The sequence below is a fragment of the Miniopterus schreibersii genome (genome assembly GCF_964146895.1).
Source record: "Miniopterus schreibersii genome assembly, chromosome: 2".
Taxonomy (NCBI): domain Eukaryota; kingdom Metazoa; phylum Chordata; class Mammalia; order Chiroptera; family Miniopteridae; genus Miniopterus; species Miniopterus schreibersii.
The window spans coordinates 158576807-158596258 of NC_138102.1; the positions used below are offsets into that span (position 1 = coordinate 158576807).

Below are 19452 nucleotides of genomic sequence, written 5' to 3' on the forward strand. Positions count from 1 at the left end.
TTGAGAAATAGTGAGAATAGATAAAGCTGATTATTATTGATTTATTATATGTAAACCGGGGAGCCAAAAATGAATGAAGTTAATAAATCTTAGACTGAGAAAGTTGTTTTTTCCCCCATTTTTAGTTAAAGCTGTCACTTTTTAAAAAAATTAATATTGATTTGTTTCTGTTCTAATTTTTTACATTTTATAAGATTTTCATATTTTTTCCCAAGTACTCAACTAGTCACAATGGAATTTTAGAATGCTAGTGTTAGGATATTGATTTGACATCTGACTCAAGCTCATTTTTACTTTTTTTAGTCAGGCTTTAAATCATATATAGAGAGGGTATTTGGCCCTTAGGTGCTCAAATCTTTGTAAATGCAAATAGTACTATGGTCAGATTTGAGTATTTAAAATTTTAGAGGAAAAAGAAAAGTATTAACATACATCTTGAAGCTGGACAAAAAGAACTTAATATTTTATTTAAAATTAATAGTGGCAATTGCTTAATGTGGTACTGTTTGATTTTTTATGGGGTATTCAGTTTAAATACTCATAAGGGATTTTTTTTTTTTTTTTTTAGTAACCTTTGAAGAGCTGTACTTTACCACTTTAAATAAATGTTTCTATTTGAGGCAACACATTTCTGGCTTTAAAAAATTGTAAAATGCGGTACATTTTAATCTTACACATTCTTAAGCAAAAGAAGGCAGGTAATTTAACTGTTTTAAAGAATCAACTAAAAGTTATTAGAATGGCATAAAATCTTATGTTAGTGATTTAAAAATTTTAATGAATGCCAAGTTTGTAAAGGTTTTGCTAAGTTTTAGACTATGACTCCTATTTATATTATGTTGGGTAGATGTCTTGCTAATGACTTCATAAGCTTAGTGTAATTTGTGTATGCATTTTAAAATTCATTTTTACTGTTATGTTTTGGTTCATCATTGCTTTCCTTATCCTGCATTTTCTGATCATCTTCTGAATCTACATCTTTTTCTCTGCTACTTTCCTCCACAGCACCTTACCCACAGGGTCCTAGGATTTTCCTGTATCCCAGCTCCCCCTCTCTCTCTTGTGGTTCCCTTCATCTTAAAAAGTCCCGTCTCCTCTCGGATTCTAGCCTTCCCCCTCATCATTATAGCCTTGTCAGCCCAGTTCTGAGGAAAAGTGTTTCTTTCAGTGAAGAGCTGTTCCTGGCTGCTTCTGGTAGGATCACATTACGTCAGCTTTTTAATCCCTTTATTGTGAATCATTTTTGATACTACAAAGAAATAGTGGGTATTTTATGCAGGATGTACTTCTTATTTTTCTTATTGGCAGACAGATTTAAGTGATCAGAATTATCATGAGCACATGATTGACAGTTACTTGATAATTATGAATATTCTACTCCAGTTGTTTTATATATTAAAAAGTAATATGTCTAAGGACATAGATATGCATTATTATTAGGTTCTCATTACTAGAATTTCTGTTTTAGATGTTTTACTTTCTTTCCCTTCATACCAACTCTATTCACATTGGACCTGTACCATCATGTTGCTAAACCATATGGTTACATTAGTAAATTATTCTGTTTGAATCAGTTTAAGTCTCATTTTGGTAATATTCTTTCATAATCCAATTTTTTTCTGTCCATTGCTTTTTTTGATGTTTTAGTTATCTCTACAAAATTACATTTTGTTTTATGGTTTTCAGTATGCTTCATGTAAAGATCTTAGTTTAATTTCTATGTTTAGTATTGTATAGTCTCTAAAAATCACGTATAGGTTACTACAAGAAAATAAATTTCCTTTTTTTTTTTTTAAAAAAAAAAAGAGAACAGAATGAGACTATACATATGCTAACCTGTGTTTCCTTATCCAAGAACAGCTAAAAATGTAAAAGTCAGTATAGTGAATATGACTGTATGTTTCTTAAGTTTGAAAGGATGGTATTGAACAAGTGACTAGTTTATAGAGAACTGGCTTCTCGCCTGTCCCCTGCTTTCTAGAATTCCTTGACCATAGTTGGTCATTTGGTATTATCAAAAGAATAAAAAAAGGTAGGGAAAGAAATTTAAAATTAAGCCTTTAAAAATACATCTAAGAACTTGGGAAATAAAATTCTTTCATTCATAACTATACATTTGTGATGTGTCTATTATATGTTCATGATTTTTAGTTTTTTAAAAAATTTTATGTTTTTTTGCAAGTGAGTAGAAAACTATGGATATTAATACTGTTTTGACGTGAATGTTTAGGAATGGGAATTTATCTGAAAATAGATTTGACTATATTTCAAAATTGCCTAAAAATTCATGTTCTTTAGAGAATTTTGGAATATTTTAAGTAAACACAATTAGTGCTTTTCCCTTCTACACTTGATTTTAGACAGATGTTTAATGTTTCTCATTTCTTTTAGTATTCTTAAATTGTTAGCATAAGTAATTGGTATTGTCATGATTATTTTTTATTAGAAGACTCAATTTTAAAAATTGAATATTGTACAAAAATTCAATACCTTAATTTAATTAAAAAATAATTTTTTTTAGAACAAATTAAGTCTAAAACTAGCTGTGATCTGTAGAACTTTGACATATTGCTTCTTAAATGAACTTTGAGAGTAAAAGAGAGTGAAATATGTGCTTAGTTGCCATCTCAAATACTTTAAATGTTTGGATTGTTTTAACAGATTTTGACTCATGATATTTATGAAGATGAATGCAGTTAATCTTTCTGCTCCTATAGTTGTTTTTTGGTTATTTATGTACTGATGTTCTATAGGAATGGGAAGTGGTAGTGCTGGAAAAGAAGGGGGGCCATTTAAAGCTCTTTTAAGACAACAGACTCAGTCTGCATTGGAACAGAGGGTAAGAGTCACTCAACATTCTTTATTCTTACACTGTTAATTATTATCAATCTTCCATGTACTTATAACTTATTTCCATACTGATTTTGGTCATGTATCTGTAATATTGTAATTTCAAAGTCCAAAATGTATTTAAGGTATCAAACTAATTTGTTTATGAATACTTTTAATTTAGAATAATTCAATAACTTTCTGTTTTGTTCTCCAGTCTTTTATTAGAAATAGTCTATTTACAAATATCCATAGAATGGTGAAAGTATTTCTAATTTTACATTGAAATTATAATATATGAAAGAAAATAATAGATATTTTTCCAGAAAACAAATATTTTAGTTATATAAAAGTATTTCTTTAGTATATTAATATTTTTATTTGCTGAGATTATTTTGATCACTGACCAATCTCCTAGGAGTAAGAAATGCACAGATTCAATATTTCTACTATATTAATATGAATAATGTGGTGGTTTGATATTTCAGTACATCTCTTTTAAATATTATAAGTTTAACGTTTTATTGAATATGTTAAATGGAAAAATGAGTAGTTAAAGTTTTTGGATGATTTTTTCTCTTTTCATTTTTATTTTTTTATAAACTTCAATGCTAAGGGAGGATCGCCTCATAGGTTCTGTAGAAGGCGGGTATGTTCCTAAACATGTGTGAGAGCTATTTCTTGCATTGGTAGCTTTTCTAGTTTTATTCTTGATCATTAAGTTTTATTTATGCTTTTAACACATGTTGCCAGCTTTTTTTCTTTTCATAATGCAAAGTTTGTTTTTTTAATTTAATAGCACCATGAGGCTATTGTTTTTGTTGTTTTTTCCTACTTAACTAATACAGTGCATGATTTTATGTCCTGTCAGTTATTTTAAAGCACAGTTCCATAGCTCTCATTATGTCTGATTTGGAAGTTGTAAGCATTTACAGAATTTCTTTTACAAGTTCTATTTTACACTAGCATTAAAAAAAATATGCAATATAGCAAATACCTATAAAAGGATGCACTTTATTAAACAAAGGTATTTTTCCCCTAGATGTTGGCTTTTTGAGAATACTAGTGTTTTTCACACTCTATTATTACAAACAATACAACAATTTATTTTTTTTTAGACTTTCTTTCCTTTGTGCTGAGAGTATCTGTGTATGCACCTTTTGCCTTTTAGACAAGGCTGGAGAGAGCAGAGCTGAACTCAGCAGAGTGATGAGACTTTAGCTGTACCCAGTTCCTGGCTTTATACCCTATCAAGCAGCAATTGCCTTTCAGTTACTCTCACAGCTTGCAGACACAAAAAGCCCACCTAAACATTCAAACCATCCATTGAAACCAAACCTAGGGAATGACTAAAAAGATGGAGGAGAGGGCCAGAGTGAAGGTGTGTGTGTCCACTTACTTTTTAGTCTGGAATGCTCTTAGCTTCCACCCCTCCCAGTTTCGCATTGTCTATAGAGTCCCTTTCACTAGATATGTCCTGTAATCTAATTATCATTCTCAAATTCACAGGAACATAAAAACTTGGGTTGCCTTGATGTTTGATATAATGAGATTTTGCCTGTATGTTGTGCCTGTGACTTGACTCTCTGTACTAAGAACTTTTAAAAGCATCTAGCTTTAAAAGGAAAAGAATTCTAATCAATGAAAATTGTTTTGGATTTGGTTTTGGTAAAACTTATGTTTTCAAATATGCTTTTAAACATCCTTAAAATTTTGGACACATTAACACATGGGGCATACATTACTAGATAATCTTCATGGAACTAACAGCAAAGGTGTGGAGAACTTTAGTTTTCATTTACAACTTTGTAAAACCTGAGTTAGCAACATATTTACATAACCTAACCTTGCAATATTACTTACTTGAGTTTATGAGACCCTGTGTGCAAAATAAATAGAAAAAGCATCATCATCTTTGACTTTCCCATTCATCTATGGCTGCCAGTAGTGTGGCTTTGTTCTGGGAAATATTTGTACAGAAGTAAGAAGAATTCTCCCCACATGTGTTCAGATGGCCTTAACTCTGCCAAGTTGAATACCAAATCAAGCTGAACCTAGGCTGCTTGTATAATTTTTTTATATTCGCTTTTAAAGTATTTATTTCTACCCCTTGCCACCACCCTTAATAAATTGTATGGATTTTTTTTTCTTGAGGAAAAGAGAACCTTTGTCAAACATCCTTTATTTAATAGGTTATTCAAGTAGAGTTCTCAAAAATAAAGGTGTTATGTTTTCCCCCCATCACAAAAGTATTAAAAAATAAGTTGACAAGATCTTGGTAACAGGTGTCAGATTACTGGGAGATGAGAAGTAGAATTAAAAGTTTTATTTAGATTTAGGTTTTGCCTATGAACTATTTGATGTAAGGCAACTAGATATGTTTTTCAATATGACTCTTCTTTCACCTGTAAGAAAAATGAAATAATTTTGTTGATTCTGGGATATATATTTTCTTCAGTTAAGAAATCTAGTTAACTTAGTTTTACCTAGTGCTTTTTAAATGTATTTTACCGTGGAATTTTTCATTTAAATACGTTTTAGTGAGGAACATACTTGGGGGAAACATTGATTAAAAAGCAAACTCATTTGATAATGATTTTTTCAGAAGTAAGGGTAAAATTAAATAATAAATCATAGGAATCTGGCATGGAGTTTTATGTCTAGAAAATGTACTCTGGTCTCTTAGGATAATTAAAAAATATATGATTAAAAAATAAACTATTTAAACATCTAAGAAAAATCCTATTTAAATCTTAAAAGAGATACTACTCTCTTGTGTTCTCAGATTTTTCAACTAGCCTGTGTTGAGTACATGCTATTAGTAGATTTATGCTTCATGCACTTGGCTTGTGTCAAAGATTCAACATATGAAGTCTTATCTAGGTACCACAAGGCAAGATACTTTAAATATAAAGACTTTACAGAGAAAATGTCTTCTGCAGTCCCTGAAAGTCTCATCTGGGCATTGAAAGCAGGGTGTGCTTGGGCTGATCTTAAGGAAGCTGTCCTTATAGAATAGAGAACCTTTAAATTCATCAGGTATAATAATAGACTAGAGATTAAAATCAACTCTTTAACTTAATGGTTTAACCAGAAATTTCAAGAAGCCAGATGATAAGGTTTGTTGCTCAGTAAGAGTCTAGGCCTTCTTGAACTCAGTTTTTCACCTAAAATGTGGAGATAATAGTACCTCCCTCTTAGAATATGGGAAAGATTACAAAGCACAGTTTTAGGATACTTTGCACAGGGCTGGCACATTGTGAGTATCCCATAGCAGTTGCTGGGGATGGTGGTGGAGATAATAGGTATAGAACCTCCAATCTACAGGTAGGCTGCAGATATGAGCAGTATACTGCTCTTCTGAGAAGGTTGTCTGAAGATGTAATTTTGGTTGAATAACAATGCCATTTTATTTACTCTGAAGTATGTGTGTTAAAGTGAGTGGATGTGCTGATTGGATGAACTGGGGACATGCAGGACAGAGGTGAAGTTGGCATAGTGGGCCTCTGCCTCTTTGGGCAGCTATTCCCCTACTTTTTCTGCTGTGACCCTCTAGATGCTTTTCCTCTCGCCCATTTATCTCATCTTCTAAAATTTGGGGGTAAGGGTCAAAGAATACCAAATAGAGAAAGCATTTAGGTTCATTTTTTCATACCTCAAATCTTATATGTAGATGTTTTTAATATGTGAATTTACCCAATTTATTTGTTTTAGAAGAAAGTGTTACTTTCCATTTGCTGACAAAAACTTATTTCCAGTATCTCTTGTCCAGAATATTTAAAATACAGGGTATCTCCCAAAAATGTATACACACTTTGAATAATTGGTAATTTCAGCAGGTTAAATCTGAAAAGAAACATCAATTGAGCTATCAAAAAAATGTATGTTTATACATTTTTGGGGACACCTTATATTTAAGTGTAAAGAGTAAATTTAAAGGGCTTTTTTATATTGTGCCTCAGTATTTTAAGGACATTTAAAACTTGTGTTCTTAGAATTGAAATTTTTTTTTTAAGTTATTAGGTAAAATACTCAAGTTTCTAATAACATAAGCTTACCTGGACATTTCTCACTTAAAACATATATTTAAAAAGTTCAGGTGGCAAGAAGGAGGCATTTTGACTAAATATTTTATAATACATTGAAGTGAAATCCTCCCCTCTCCCCCTTGGTCTTCCTTTTCCTCTGCCTATCATCTCGGCCAAACCTGCCCACTCCCATAGACTTGTCTTTTACTGTTTACACAGCTTAGGTCTTCTTGCCCTTATTAATTTAAAGATTACTTTTACATTCTAACTGAGTTAATTTCTAATTATGTATACACACACATATATATACACATACATATATATACATATATGTATGTTTTTATACTGTATCTTCGTGGGTTACTGAGGTGTATCAGATTGTTTGCCTTTGTGCTGAATGACTCCAAGTTGCTATGCTTGTGAATTATGCTTTGGTGAGTTCGTATTTTCCATGCTTTAAGTTCGTATTCTCCAGTCAGTAATCGTGCTACTTTTAATGTATCTGCTTCTAGTAGTATTCTGTATCTTTTTATCTTCCAGCTTTTATTTGCTGCACTTAATCTGCTGTGGTCTAGAAAAAAGATACCGAAATATTTTAGAATATGTCCCTAAAGTTATATATTTATATAACTATATGCCATACTATAAATATGATCTGTGGAATAAATACATAAACTTTAGTACCTGGAACTGTAACGGTTCCTTTTACTGTTGAGAGCCCTGTTCTGCTTATTTTGCAGTTCTCAGTTAGGTTCTGAATAGCTGAGGCTCCTGGTAAGTGACTTCTGGTTAAGTGAGCTACATTCACCTTGGAGCCAGACAAATCAGATACTCAGTTTCCCTGACCCACATGCAGTTTGTATAATGTGAGAGAACTCTATATTTGGGCAGCTACAGGAGCTCTCCTTTCTTTCTGGGTACTATTTCAGTGAATTTCCTTTCCCGACCATTTTTCTCTTGCATGCTTCTCTTTGCCTCTAAACTGACGAGATTGGTGTCCTTGAGAGAGATGGAAGGGTGAAGCTTCAAAGAACATGTGGAATTGTATTGCTTCCCTTGCTGTCATCTAGTTACCTCTCTCCTTAATATACGTTTATGAACTTACATTTTCTCCTGCTGCCCTGGTGTTGGTAGAGTAAATAACCTCACGTAGTGATTCTCTGCAAACCTCAACTTGATGTTTGCCCTATCTTCACCTTTCTATGTATTTCTTCACCCACAGGGCTCATCCTCTCCCTCAATCCCACATTCTTTTAGATCTCTAGCTCTGGCCTTCGGAGTCTATACCAGTAGCCTGGAAATGGGTTTGTCTGTGAGGGGGACCCTATCCCAGTAAGAACTAGGTATGGGGTAGAGGGGAATCCTCTCACTGAATTTGGAAATTAGTTAGAGTAGGAGATTGAGAGGAAGCAACAGTATAACTCTTACTCAGATTGGAACTCTGAGAACATTTTTCTCTCTGAGAATTGATAAAAAGTGCTTGGATTCTGTATAACATGATGTATATGGGAAAATGGATTCAAAACTCTCAACATCCAAGGAAACCTAATTACAAAGCATGTTTAATGTATAATTGGTAACCTTATGTTAAGGGATGGAATTTATTTCCTTATGACAAGCTTTTTAACAAGTTTTTGTACTTTACACACAGTCAATTATATTTCCCCTCATCCTTTCTATTAGGAATTTCCATTTTTTACCTTGACTGCGTTTCCTCCTGGATTTCTTGTGCACGTTGGGGGCGTTGTTAGTGCACGCTCTGTGAAGCTTTTGGATCGGATCCACAATCCTGGTATGTTCTTAAAAAGTTTGTTTTCAATGTTTCATTTATTTAGATTATGATTATTAAAACAGATTTTCATGTTTTTTAAGCCAAATTTATCTGAACAAGAAATAAGAAATAAAATAATCAAACTAAGAAGTATAATTTAGTTACTTTTTTATACAAAATAAAAATACAAATCTTGATTCACTTTTGGCCAAGGACTCACTTTGAAGGAATCACTGCGTGACTTTTGAGTCAGCTATTTTCTCTGAGCAAGGCAGATACAATTTGACTATTGTGACCATAACTTAAGGTGTTAATTCTTTTCACTGGCAACAACTCTTTATAGATTATTTGAGTCATTTCCTTATTCCGAAAAGAAGTATTCTTTTAGAATAATTGTAAACGTTGTGTAGAGCACCTAAGAATTAAATAAACTGTCTGGCTCCTGGGATTCTTTTGTGTAGCTATTTGTTCTCTATAACTGAACAACTAAGAATAGTAGCTCACTTCTTTGAAACATGGGGCCATGATTATAAAAGAAGAAAAGCATTAAAGTCCCAGTAATTTCAGGCCCTTGGGTTAGAAATGGTTTGATGATTTTTCTAAATCTAAAATAAACATGATAAATATGGTAGGAACTTTTTGTATGGAATGTGTGCTTGCATCTCTGACAAAATGGCCAACCCACTTTCCCAGGTTGTTTATTATTTTAATGACATACCTTAAACCTGAAGTTATATTACTATACATATATATTTTTGAAAATTATAAATTGTCACTTCCAGTGACCTCTTCCTGGGGCTTGTACTGACAGCTGTAAAAAGAGTGAACTGCTTTGAAATTATTATTATATGCCAAACATTGCAGATAATGATTTTGAGGATACATAGCATTGCTATTCCTTTAAATTAAAAAAAAAATAATCTCTGCCCTATGGTTTGATGTCATTTGTTTTGAGTTGATAATTACAGAGAAACTGACATTTTTAAGACTCTGAACAAGATTTCAGAGAAGCAGTACTAGCTAGGATTATGTATAAAAACTCTAAAGTTGAGCGAATACATCTTTTAAGCATCAGTCTTCTTTTTCTTCTATGATTTATTATTTTTCCCCTTCTTATTTTTCTGGTCAAGTCAAGGTCTTTTTTTTTTTCATGTAGTATTTGTATATTCTGCAGTAATTAAAGGCAAATTTAGACTGATGCCAGTTTAATGTATTGATACCTTGAAGACTATGCAAGGTTTGTATTTTTGTGTTTAGAAACTTGAATTATTTGGAAAGTGGAAGGAAATACTGCATCAAGATACCTGACGTTAACCATGTGACCCAGGGCTAGTTGCCTGTGCTTCTGTGAACCACTGACTCAAATATTTTGATAGATGGCACACACTGATACATTAACTTCAAAAAATGGTTTTAGGAATATATTCAATTATTGGTGCTATCTTTTATTTACTGAAAACATTTTTATTATTGCTTCCATGTACTCTGAGTAAGCTATAGAGTCTGGGAGAACAAATTAAGGTTACTTAAATGAGTTTAAGTAGAGGGTTGTATTTAAAATTGTATTATTTTGTACAAAAAACTGCTTTGTGGGGTGTATCGTACTTGCCAGTTTATTCTATCTCTGTAAGAAGTGTAAGAATCCAGGCCTAGAGAAGAAAATAGGAACCCTTGTTAAGAATACATTTTGTATATTATAATTACCTGCTCATCCATTCTCTGCCTTTCCTTCTCTTACTTAATGTTTTTTCAATTCACATATAGAAATTCTTAGTTAATAATGGACTATTTCCCGAACGATTATGGGCATAAACATGTAAATGCTTTTAATGGTATATAAGTTATATTTTAATTTTGTTTTGCTTTCTGTTAAATACAGATCAATTGTATATTCATATAGTTCCAATATTTGTTTGATATAACTATCACATTCTTTAGATTGCTTAATGTATCTTTTATGCTTTAAAAGAGAATATTTTCTTAAGAGCATTTTATTAATCTTTAGGCCCTTTAAATAACTATTTATGAAAATATTTCAATTTGTTGAAAAAAGCTGAATGATAAAACAAACTCTAGATTGGCATCTACCATAATGATGTTGCGTTAATCTTATGACACTGAGCTAGTCCGCTGAGAGAAACTTAGGATGAATTGAGATACATGTGCTAATGTTAAAAGTGCTGTATGTGCACAATCAAATGAATTCTGCAGCTTTTTTTTTTTTGCTAGTGAGTATGGGAAATTTGCATTTCACACTGAGTGTAGAAGGAAAAATAATCTTATTTTAAAACCACTCCCACCTGCTAATTCTATGGATTATTATTTTGGAGTTATTTCTTTTAGAACTTTCTTCTTTGTTAAGTATTTAGCAAACAGGATCATATAACAAAGGAAAGAATGGGGTGGTTTTAAAAATCAAGGTAATTATCTTAAATAATTAAACTTTAGTTAATGTTAGATTATGTAGCATGCTCCTCCTTCTCTTCCTATTTCAACTTCTTATTAACTTTGCTGTCTGTGTCTTTCCAGTTCCTGTCGAGTGGTGTTGTCAATTGTGTTCTTATTTGTAGTTTGTTTTGTTTTTTCCCTACTATTCTGCACCTAAAACTGATCTTCTAATTTGCTGTTTTGAACTCAGCCTTTGTCGGAATTATGGGTAACACAAGATCTTACAAACTGCTAGACTGGAATAGTTTCAATTCAGGTATTTTAATGGTCATTCAGTACTACATATGCTGACAAAAATTATGGCAGCTCAGTGAAGTTTTTAGAATGTTCTAGATTAAATAGGTTAATGTCAATTCAGTTATATAGATACATTCTTCAATACATATGTTCTAACTCATAATTTCTGTGGAAATGCAAATATAAAAATGTGTTAACTAAAATGAATTAATCAAACTGTAGAAATACCATAAATTATGAATGACTTTTGTTAGATGACTGACCTTCAGAATGATAATTTTAAATTATATTATGTTTTGGACAGTTTTTTCCTATCAGGTAAATGACACAAGCATTAGCTTTGTGATTAAGGAAATATTGTTAAATATATTATAAGTATTAAATGACTAGACTGATAATCTTAAAGTATATTTAAACTTATATCTAGATTTGAATATAGTGTATTTAGTGTTCTATACCAGAAAAATGTAACTGTTAGCATTTATATTTATAATTCTAAAAGTGTTCCAAAATTTGGTAAGAACAGACTTTGGGGAAATTAACAGCGTTTGTAAGCTATTCTCATTCCCCTTCTACACGAGAATATAAATTTTCCTTTTAAGTATTTTTACATACAGATTGTTTGTAGCTTTTAAAGAAACTAAATTAAGATAACTTTACAGCTGATGATGTGGTTTAGAGTCAAAGCCGGTTAATTTTTCTTTTCTTTTTTTTAAGTTAAGTTTATTGGGGTGACATTGGTTAATAGGATCATATAGATTTCAAGTATACATTTATATGATACAAGATCTGTATATTGCACTGTGTGCCCACCACCCAAAGTCAAACCATCTTCCATCACCATATATTAGGCCCCCCTTCCCTTCCCTCTGGCAACCACCACACTGTTGTCTGTGTCCACGAGTTTCAGTTTTATATCTCACATATGAGTGAAATCATATGGTTCTTAGCTTTTTCTGACTGACTTATTTTACTTAGCATGATATTCTCAATTTTTCTTTTTGATAAAAGCATATTAATAAAACAGATATCTTAATTTTGATGTCATTTATATGTTACAATTAAACAGTAGAATCATCTTGATTTAGTATCAGAAGCTGTTATTTTACCTAAAGAATCTTTTCTATTCTTTGTGTCAGAAAATATATATATTTACAGAAAAACAAAAACAAACGTCCAGAGGCTCAGCATTTTAGGTAATAGCCTATAATCTTTTCAATATTTTAAACTTTTTTTGTTCTTAGGAGTCCAGGATGTAAGTTCTGATGTAAGTAATGCATGTTTGACTATGAAGTAACTCATGTTCATCACGCAGATTTACCTAAATTCAGTCTAGTAAACAATCTGATTGGGCCCAACCTTTGCAGATTTAGACTGACTTCACTTGGTAAATCTTTAGGGGAATTACCTCTATTGGCTATCCAAGTTTTTGCCAGCGTGTTTTCACATTGATTAGAATTAAAATAATCATTTTTAATGTGATGCTGTATACTTAGTTTTTAGTAAGGAATTAAAAATAATTAAAGGAATTATTCCTTTAATAAATAAGAATATATGTTTAAAACATTAGGCAGATTAGTATAGTGGGAAGAAGAAAGGCTTATATAAGAAAAGGACATTGAGAGCAGATCAATAATTAATAATTTAAAGAGCTGAACCCTTGTCAGGGCACAGATGTTTAGGGTGAGATGTGTATGTTAGATAGTGGAAGAGTCCTGGAAAGTGGAAAAGGCAAAAGATAAATCCTATAGACATAATAAAGAATTTGTCTCATGTAAGCAGAATTTTAGAATTTGGCAAGGAGAGACATGGTTGAGGAAGCAGTATATCTTGCCATCATTTAAAATAAAGTCTAGTCATAAGTGTTTGGGAAAAAGAAGATGGATTTAAGTTATAGAATATTAAAAGAACATAAAAGACGACTGTCAGTTTAATGTTCTTATAGTTGTATGCTTTTGATTGAGGTATTAGAATTGTTACGATAACAGGCTGACTTTGACATTAGTTTAGGGAAAAAACTTGATAAATTTGAAAAAAATGTGATATATTTGGTAAACATATTAAAATTACTTATGTATTCTTCTCTGTAATTAGGGAATACTGCTGTCCCGTATTACCATAGAGAATCAAGAATTGACCTTGTCAGTGAGAAAACTGTTTAATTTCTATTAATGCTAAAATTTGCTTATGCTGTGTATTTTCTGGATTCTCTGATACCATGTATTATATACCAAGAAAAAAGAGAAACACTACCATCTTAAATATACTCATTAATTATTAGACATTCTTATTTCACAAACATTAAAATATGGAAAGGTATAGGAAAACATTTTATATTATACAATAATATTTCACAAAATGTGATATGTCATACAAGCGTTTACTAGAATTAATTTTGTGCCATGCAGTCTGTTAGATAATAGATGTGCAAAGATGCCAGGGCCCGAAAAATATGTAAGCTGTTTACTGTGTGGTCTGGTATGATACCAGGTACAGTGTTAAAGAGAAAGGCATGATTAACTTGATGTGGTAACTTGATGTGGAAGCTTATAGAGGTGGTAATTCTTGAGCTCAATTTTTGAAGGCTCTAGGAGATTCATGTATATTTATATTTTAGACAGTGTATTTGGAGCCATGTTAATGTACACCCTTTGAATATAGTTCTGAAACTTCCAGCCACAACTCATTTGATTATGTTACTTACTTCATACTTAAGTTTTTTTGCCATTGAGTACAAAATGTTTTTGTTAGTTTTGCTTTTTCCCCCTGTTCTCTTTTCTCCTGCTTTGCTATCTTAGTTTGTGTTAACTACAGTGATAGAAAAAATATATATATTTTAAATATATCTTTATTGATTTCAGAGAGAGGAAAGGAGAGGGAGAGAGAGTGATAGAAGCGTCAATGATGAGAGAGTCATTGATCTGCTGCCTCTTGCACGCCCCCACCTGGGGATCGAGCCCGCAACCCAGGCATGTGCCCTGACCGGGAATCGAACCCTGATTGCCTGTATCCTAGGTTGACGTTCAACCACTGAGCCATGCCCGGCTGGGCGAAAATATTTTTATAGAGCAAGAAGAAGGAAATTCAATATCTGAGAATTTATTTTATAAATAATTACCTTTTTATCATCTTGCTTTTTATGTTTCTGGCCTGGTACCAGATTTTGAGAAAGACAAGATGAATCTTGCTGCTAGGAAGGAAGATGCAGCTTTTTCAAATCTTGTGGGTGACATGCCAGGTACAGGGTTTCCATGGGAGTAAGACAAGAGCCAGTGGTCACATTATGAGATGGAGAAGGGATTTAAAGGCCACAAGACTAGAGACAGGGAAACCAGTTAGCAGACTGTAGTAGTTCTGGCCAGATAAGTGACCCAGGACTTGGTGGTGGTGGGAGAGCTAAAGTTTACAGAGCACTTACTGTGTGCCAGGTACTGTTCCTTGTTGAATTCCCATAACACAACCTTGAGCTAGGCACTAGTCCCATTTTGTACATGAGCAAAACGAAATGTAGCAATTTTTCCAAGGGAAAATACAAGGAGGCTGAGCCAAAATTGAACCTCCCTTCTCTGGTTTCAGGGCTTACGCTCTTCACTATAAATTTCCAAGATATTTAGGTTGTAAAATCAGCAGGACTGGGTAATTAATAGGATGTGGTGGGTGAAACAGGCCTCTGGCAAATGTTAGCTGAGAGTGAGAGAAAGAGAGACCACAATTATCCTACACTCAAGTCTATTTGAAAGTTGAGTTGGAAAAATACTTCGAGTAAGTTTTAATAGTCCTAGTTTGTTGTTTCTCAAATGGCTGTGGTCTTTTTTCTTTCTTCTGAGATTACCACTGAAAGTATTTCTGAATAGCTCATGCAAATAACTTGAATTAGTGATAGTCATAGTTTAGTTGAGGAAAGTTTGTTATTCTTTCTTTGTGTAGGATGAATGTCAGCTTAGATATTTTTTTCAGGAAGGGAGAGAGGAAATACAGAGTAGTGTGTAAAACGCGATGTTTGAAACGCAATGAATCAAATGATGTTTAAGGAAATATTTATAGAATATACATATCAGTCTGATTATCCAAAACTTTTTTCTTTTTTTTTACAATTTTAAATAAAAGCCTTTTATTTAATGAATATTTATGGAGTGCCTGCCATGTCTTAAGCACAGTGTTGAAGATTGGCAACACCACTCTTCAGCCAGGCAGAGATTCTGTTTACACACCTCATCTTGGCTACTTTTTACACTGTTTTGCTCTGTTTGTGTGTGTGTGTATGTATTAATTAAATGGAAATAGGCTCTCTTGGAACTTGAATTCTACTGATGATCTCAGTAGTTAATCTTTTTACTATATCTGAGAGATACACATGAACAGATGTGCAAACTAAGCCTAAAGTAGTTAAGCAGCTTTTAATTTTTAGTATTTTAATGAGGTTTTTAGGAAGTAGATATATATAGGGTGGGGCAAAAGTAGGTTTACAGTTGTGAGTATGCAAAACACAGAATTCTTGTATTATTATTTATTAATTATTGTATTCTTTTCCATATGAACAACTGTAAACCTACTTTTGCCTCACCCTGTAGAATTCAAGAAAGCATAAATAGCATGTATGCTATGCGAACTTTTCTTCATATATAAAGTAACATATAAATGTATATATACTTTTCTCTATATCTAATGTAACTCGATATTCATTACTATCCATAAAAAATTAGATATATAATCTCCTTAATTGTGAAATTCACTCTTTATATGTATAATCATGCAACTTTATATTCATTACATTATAATGTAACATGTAAATGTAACACATAATGTTCTCTTTCTGTATGTACTCTAACTGGTCTTTATATATGAAGAGTTTAATTTCAAAATTAAGGAGAAGATTATATCTGATTTTCTTTTTATAAATAGTAAAGAACTCCAGTTTGGTCCAACGTGGATTATATCCCAGCTACCTCCTAACATTCCAAATGACTACATCTTGATGTTTGTTCTGAGCTTGCACACTACTCCTTTATAATATGACTGTCCTTCCTGGCTTGGGACTGAATCCCCACCCCATTTGAAATACATGCCCTTGAACCTGAACTTTCTACTTTCTATTTCATTAGGAAAAATTTACCTTCTTCAAAGATTATTCCGAGTTAGAATATTTCTTTCAGATATTTGAGAATATAGCATTTTATGCTTCCATGAACAAGATAGAATATAATTGTATTACAAACTTTTATTTGTTCCTACCTAACAGTTTATCTCCTCTTGTTCATTTAAAAATTAGATTGAATAATGTCCATTTCCTTTATTCTTTCAACCAGATGAAAAGATCCTTATGGGCAGAGTTATTCTCTTCCAGAGCTGTGTAAGCATAGAACTAATTAACACTTCAGGTAGCCAGTCATTCTTAGTTGCAGGTGTGTGATTGCCTGAAACCTCTAAGGGATTGAGTTTTACGAAGGCCTGTTTTGTTGTTTACTTTCTGAGATATAAACTATTACTGTTATTTCAGGAACCTTTACCAGTTTCACTTGAACTTCAGCAACAAGAAAAATGCTAAAAAGATGGCAAGATATCAAGCTATGGCTATGCTCTAGAAAAGTAACAGCAGCAAAATGAATTAATTAATGATGTCAACCCAGGTGTGCAGACATTACTTTTAAATGAGGTATCACTGAAATACTAATCTAGAGCTCAGTTCGAGCCTACAATTAAAAGGATACATTGAAAGATTTATGATATTATCTGTGTTTTGACTCATAGAAGAAAAACATGAAAGTAGTATGAAATATAATTTGTATAATAAATAAACTTTATTATGCCCTAAAATGATATCTTTATAATTATCAATAATTCTATAGATTATTGGGAGGAGCGTGGTATTTCAAGTGAAGGTATGTTTTTCTTAACGTCTTTGACACGTTATCAGTTGTGACCCTCACATCTCAGCTGTATGTCCTCCAAACGACTAAATCGTATTCAGTTCACTGTATGGCGTGTATAGTTGCCGTCAATTTTTAAGCCAGACTCTTTGTTCTGCTGTTTATATGAGTATGGTAGGTCCTCAATTTTTGATGTACGTAGGATGAATAAACCAATTCAAACTCACTCGTGGTTCCTGTAAGAATGTAGCGGTTAAATACTATGATATTTCTGCATTTTCAGTTGTAATAAGTTAGGCTGAATCATAATTACTTCAATATTCTCTGGCTCATCTCTGGCATAAGTATGATATAGGTGTTGAAGATAAATTTAATTTTTCTTTAATATTAAATAAATTGATTAACCTTAATTTTATTTTAATTAAACAACCCTTAAATTTAATAGCCAAAAAATTAATCCTTTGGCTTTTTGCTTACAGTTGTAGATAACTATTGTTAATCCAATTACTAGTTTGTGATTAAGTGCTCCCTACTGTATGCTTGCCTTGCTTTCACCTAGAATCTAGGGCCATTACTTTCTGTAACCATTTCAGTGAGCTGCCATAGTTTTCGGTCTGTACTGTCACCTGATCCAAGCATGCGCCAAAATATCCACTGTTTCTGGCTCCTGTCTGCTGAATCTGCTTTGCAAAACCCTTCGTTCTTTGAGCTTTTGCTTTAGCCAAAAACCAAATCTGAGAAATTCTTTGGAGTGTGGACATATGCCATTTGCTTCCTTAGCTCCCATGTTATGTAACTCGTTAGCTTTTATTAAACTTGTAAATAATTACAACAGTGGCATCCCCATGTGCAACTGTGTGGCTCGTGTGTCAAAATAAAGGCTGCCTGTGAACTTGTCAGAGGAATATGAATGCTCCACACGTGCTGCATTCAGCTTTTTTTTTTTTTTTTTTTTAATCAGCCACCTATTCTTTCATAGTGTTTGGTTTAATTATCTGATTATTTTATGTATTATACCAAGGTAAGTTTGATGTAAATAAACTTTGTATTCTATGTGATTACATGTATCTCATAGTATTTATTATTACATACTTTTTCGTTTAGACATGCCAGTCATTTCTAAATAAATACACCTTGAACTTAAACTAAGTGGCTCCTTCTGTTTTTCATTAATTTAAAATGGATTACTTCTTGTAAAGTTCATTTTTAAAACAGAAAAGCTACTGTGTATTACTTGTGGCACAGATGTAGGCACCCCTAATATGAGAAGATATATATTATAAAAACATAGTATATAATTATTAGTTTTAGCAAGTAATAGTTTAAACTTGCAGAAAGATATAAGAAGGAAATAGCAGGCCCTACTAGTGCATTTGCATTTAAGAAAAGTTAGGTTTTTTATTTTATACAGTTTTTCACAAAAATAATTATTTTTAAATAGAAATATTTGTTATTATTTATGATATCTATTTTCAAAGAGTAAGTAATTTGATAGATTAAGCAACTACTTCAGCTTTTAAGTTTGTCTTGTGATATAAAAGTTCCCTGTTAGGAAAGGATGATGTTAAATAGATGTCCAAGTTGGTCTGGAAACATATGTGTCTTAAAAGAAAAAGAGAGAATGGACTTGAAAGTGTATTTGTGCTGTTAATGTCTGCATTTCAGTTAGAAATATCAAGAAACCCTTTAAGATAATAGTGTGTGTGCAAAATAGGGCCACCAGTTTTCTCACACATTTCTTAATTAATAATGCTAATTGCTAACACCCTATTGTAGTCTTTTCTATTTCTCTTCCTTCTTTATTTTTCTCCTACTTTGATCTTTTTCTCAGTTTCCTGGAGTCTGCATTTTTTTCTTTTCTTCTGAAAGAAAGTTTTAGGGTAGCTCTGTCTTGGATCCAAAACTTTAATTCAAGAAGTGGCTGGCATCAATTGTAGTTCTGGCCTTTATCTCCTCATTTCTCCCTTTTGCTGATCCCCTTCCTCCCTGTGGAGGAAACAAAATTACATCGTAGGAATGTGAGCCATAGTAAGCCTTTAACCTTTCTTTACTTTGCTGTCTTCAATATTTCACTAGTGAGTATATTTCTACTTATTCTTCTTATTTTGCAAAACATATTTTGAAAGTGGATATATACTGAAATCCAAAAAGGAAAGTTTGGGGATTGTTTTTATTTTCAGTTGTAATAGTGCCTTATATGTGGAAAATTTACAATAAGAGCTCAGCATCCTATTGAGAGTTGGTTAAGTTTTTTTTTCTATCTCAGTGGAAT

At 32.2% G+C, this 19452-nt stretch overlaps 1 protein-coding gene across 5 annotated transcripts in view; it reads left to right on the forward strand.

Annotated features, from left to right (window-relative positions):
* Positions 1–19452, forward strand: part of C2CD5 (C2 calcium dependent domain containing 5) — an 88486-nt gene that overhangs the window by 30545 nt on the left and 38489 nt on the right. For 4 of the 5 annotated variants that reach the window (XM_081127517.1, XM_081127518.1, XM_081127520.1 and 1 more), the window contains 2 exons: positions 2754–2839; positions 8541–8649. In XM_081127517.1, coding sequence (XP_080983643.1) covers positions 2754–2839; positions 8541–8649 — 195 coding nt within the window. Of the gene's footprint in view, positions 1–1005; positions 1195–2753; positions 2840–8540; positions 8650–19452 lie in introns of all 5 variants that reach the window. The other variant, XM_081127519.1, reaches the window with a different exon arrangement.